The following is a 3,471-nucleotide window of genomic DNA, read 5'->3' on the forward strand; positions in this document are numbered from 1 at the left end:
GAGTGAACAGAGAGGAGTGAACAGTGATGAGTGAACAGTGATGAGTGAACAGAGAGGAGTGAACAGTGATGAGTGAACAGAGAGGAGTGAACAGTGATGAGTCACCTTGTTCCAGGGCAGGTTGATGTTTCTGCCTTCNAGTGAACAGAGAGGAGTGAACAGTGATGAGTGAACAGTGATGAGTGAACAGAGAGGAGTGAACAGTGATGAGTGAACAGAGAGGAGTGAACAGTGATGAGTCACCTTGTTCCAGGGCAGGTTGATGTTTCTGCCTTCAGCTCGTCCACTGCCGATGAACTGACTGTCAGACTCAGACAGGTGAGGCCAGAAAGACCCCTGCTCATACCTGTGGACACTGAAGTACAGCACACTGACACACACACACACACACACACACACACACACACACACACACACACACAGATAAGACAGTTTTAACTCAGTGAATCATAGGTGCAGGAAAAGACGAACACATGGTTTCTGTGTGTTCACTGTTTATATATCTGTCCTCTGGAGTTTACCTGGGGTCCTCCTGGAACTGGTACTGGATGCCCTGACCGTGATGAACATCCCAGTCCACTATTAACACCCTGAAACACACACACACACACACACACACACACACACAGTCATTACACTGACAGTTTAAGGAGCCAATCAGAGCACTGTTATGAACCTCTGGCCTTCAGAATAAAAGCAGGATGTACAGTGATGAAGGTGATGCCACTTTTATACACATTGAATCAGTGTCTGAGAGACCGTCAGCCAATCAGAGCAGAAGATCACACACACCCCTCTACCTGCTGATTGAGTGTCTGGTCTGAGCGTATCGAGCTGCGATCGCCACGTTGTTGAAAACAGAGTAACCGTTTGCCTCATTTGACTGAGCGTGATGACCTGGAGGTCTGACAGACAGACAGACAGACAGACAGACAGACAGACAGAGAGAAACAGCTTTCTGAGTGATGAACACAATATAAGTCTCCAAATGATTTGCCTACAAAATGCTTTTAATGTGAAACAAGAGCAGCAGGAAGTGATGGTAACACCTGGAGGAAGTGAACGGCTCAGTGAGACGACGTGAACCTGCTGCTCTGACTGAACTGGAACCAGTTTAACCCCGTTTGTTCCAGAGAAACTTTCTGCTGACGTAACTGGTAAACGTTTGAATTTACAAGCTGATGAGGAGCACCTGAATGCACCATAACAAGCTGTACTTACCTGATGACAGCGAATCCATTCCTGAGGTCAGAGGTCATCACCTGATCGACCAGCTGGAAGACTGAACCCACCGCTAACACACTCACCTGGAAGGACTCCTACCACACACACACACACACACACACAAAAACATATTTCATACGTGTTACGCCCTCTAACTGGCTTTGCTATTGGTTCACCTCTGCACCCTGCACCCCTCTGTGTGCTCTGGTTTCAAAGTGGAGATGAGCAGCAGGTGTGCTGGACTGTGTGACTGCTGCCTCCTGATTGGACGGTGAGTGCAAAGATCTGTCTCAGGGAGCAGAGGCGGAGTCTCGATGGCGTGGACCAATAGCAAAGCAGCAAAGCCTGTTAGTGGCTAGAGTTATGTCCACTATCTATAACTCTGTGTGTGTGTGTGTGTGTGTGTGTGTTCTTACAGGATGGAGGTAAACAGAGTCGTATTTCTCAGACAGAGTCTGAAGTTCACTTTCTGTCATCATCTGAGTCGACTTCATCAATTCCACATAATCCTTCCTGCAAACACAGAACATTAGAGGAGAGGACAGTAGAGGACATTAGAGGACAATAGGGGACAGTAGAGGAGAGTTGATGACAGTAGAGGACAGCAGAGAACAGTAAAGGACATTAGAGGACAGTAAAGGACATTAGAGGACATTAGATGACAACAGAGGACAACAGAGGACAGCAGAGGACAGTAGATGACAACAGAAGACAGCAGATGACAGTAGAGGACATTAGAGGACAGTAGAGGACATTAGAGGACATTAGATGACAACAGAGGACAACAGAGGACAGCAGATGACAGTAGAGGACATTAGAGGACATTAGATGACAATAGAGGACAGTAGAGGACAGTAGAGTCTCACCTGTGAGCCAGCAGCAGTTCGTCCTCTGAGGCCTCTCGGGGCTGAAAACAGAACAAAGTCTCATCTGTGATTCTGAGGTTACAAAACTGAAGTTTACGTGATGTCAGTGAACGTTTACAGAGACTTTAATATTTCATTCTGAGCTGCATTCAGGTACAGTAGGAGAGATGGACATCTGTCTTTATTCAGGAGCGTGACTTGTTGATTTCACCTTCAGTATCGCTCTGAGCTCGTCGCTAAAACTCTTAGATGGTGATAAAACTTTATTGTCAGATCAGGTCTGAGATGTTCACTGGATCACAGCGGCTCCAAACTGTTTGTGACTGTTCATAACCAGGAAGTCATGGTTCAGACGTCCGCTGGCTGCAGCAGACCAGCCTGAAACATTCGACCCTCAACTCAAGAGGCTTCATCACATCAGACAGAATCTTCAGACGTAAAGCAGATGGGCTCTGAGTTTGGTGGAGCCATCGTGCTTCAATGCAAAATACATGATGATGTCATTTTGTCTCATGCACCTTCGTGTCACGGACACAACGATGAGCATGAAGCCAGCTGACTAAATAGGAAACATCCAAAATGGCTGCCGTCCAGCCTCAGTTTGTCACCATGGTCGACTGATTCACAGTTAACCTTTAATCTGAGAGCGTCTCTTACAGGCTGTTACTCTTTTACTGGGTTCATCCACTGCTGCTCTCCAAGGGTTTATTATTACATGTTCGTCCTCTGTGTCCTTCAGGACTTTTACAATGAAAGGAGAAAAATAAAATTAATTTAACAGGTTTACTGCACAAACATGTGAGAGCAGGCAGAGCTCAGAGGGAACGTTACAAACATCCTAAGGGAGGTGCAATTTTATTTTATCAGCTTTTATCTAATCATTTTATTACACTGCTGCTGTTTTGATTTTGCCTCAGTACGCTGAAACCTACCATGTGATGTGTTGTCTTTTGACGTCTATTGCGCCATGTGTGCAGCTATATGCACTATGTGCTCCAAGACAGATTTCCCTCCGGAGCAATAAAGTTGATCTGATCTTATCTTAATGTCCGAGGGTGAGATTAACGAGTCGCGCTCTGAGAATGAAAGACCACACTCTTAAGTCCAGTTCAGACCAAAGATTCACAACCAGACCTACAACACCTACTGTCAATGCTCCGTTCTGTAACACTGTAAAAGCTGCTGGTTGACAGGAAGTGACCGCCATGAGACGGCGTATCATCTCTAGTCAACGACTCTCTGTGCTTCTGAGCTGTAACGTCGACAGGAAGTGACCGCCATGAGACGGCGTATCATCTCTAGTCAACAACTCTCTGTGCTTCTGAGCTGTAACGTCGACAGGAAGTGACCGCCATGAGACGGCGTATCATCTCTAGTCAAC

The 3,471-nt window shown here is 46.3% G+C and overlaps 1 protein-coding gene across 1 annotated transcript in view; it reads right to left on the reverse strand.

Moving 5' to 3' along the window:
- Nucleotides 1-3,471, reverse strand: part of hdac6 (histone deacetylase 6) — a 19,868-nt gene that overhangs the window by 11,268 nt on the left and 5,129 nt on the right. Inside the window, exons 6-11 of the mRNA XM_050064800.1 lie at nucleotides 2,091-2,131; nucleotides 1,641-1,737; nucleotides 1,222-1,319; nucleotides 801-905; nucleotides 522-590; nucleotides 106-370 (exon numbers count right to left, since the gene is read on the reverse strand). Coding sequence (XP_049920757.1) covers nucleotides 106-370; nucleotides 522-590; nucleotides 801-905; nucleotides 1,222-1,319; nucleotides 1,641-1,737; nucleotides 2,091-2,131 — 675 coding nt within the window. The remainder of the gene's footprint in view (nucleotides 1-105; nucleotides 371-521; nucleotides 591-800; nucleotides 906-1,221; nucleotides 1,320-1,640; nucleotides 1,738-2,090; nucleotides 2,132-3,471) is intronic.

The sequence above is a fragment of the Epinephelus moara genome, chromosome 16, assembly GCF_006386435.1.
Source record: "Epinephelus moara isolate mb chromosome 16, YSFRI_EMoa_1.0, whole genome shotgun sequence".
NCBI lineage: Eukaryota > Metazoa > Chordata > Actinopteri > Perciformes > Serranidae > Epinephelus > Epinephelus moara.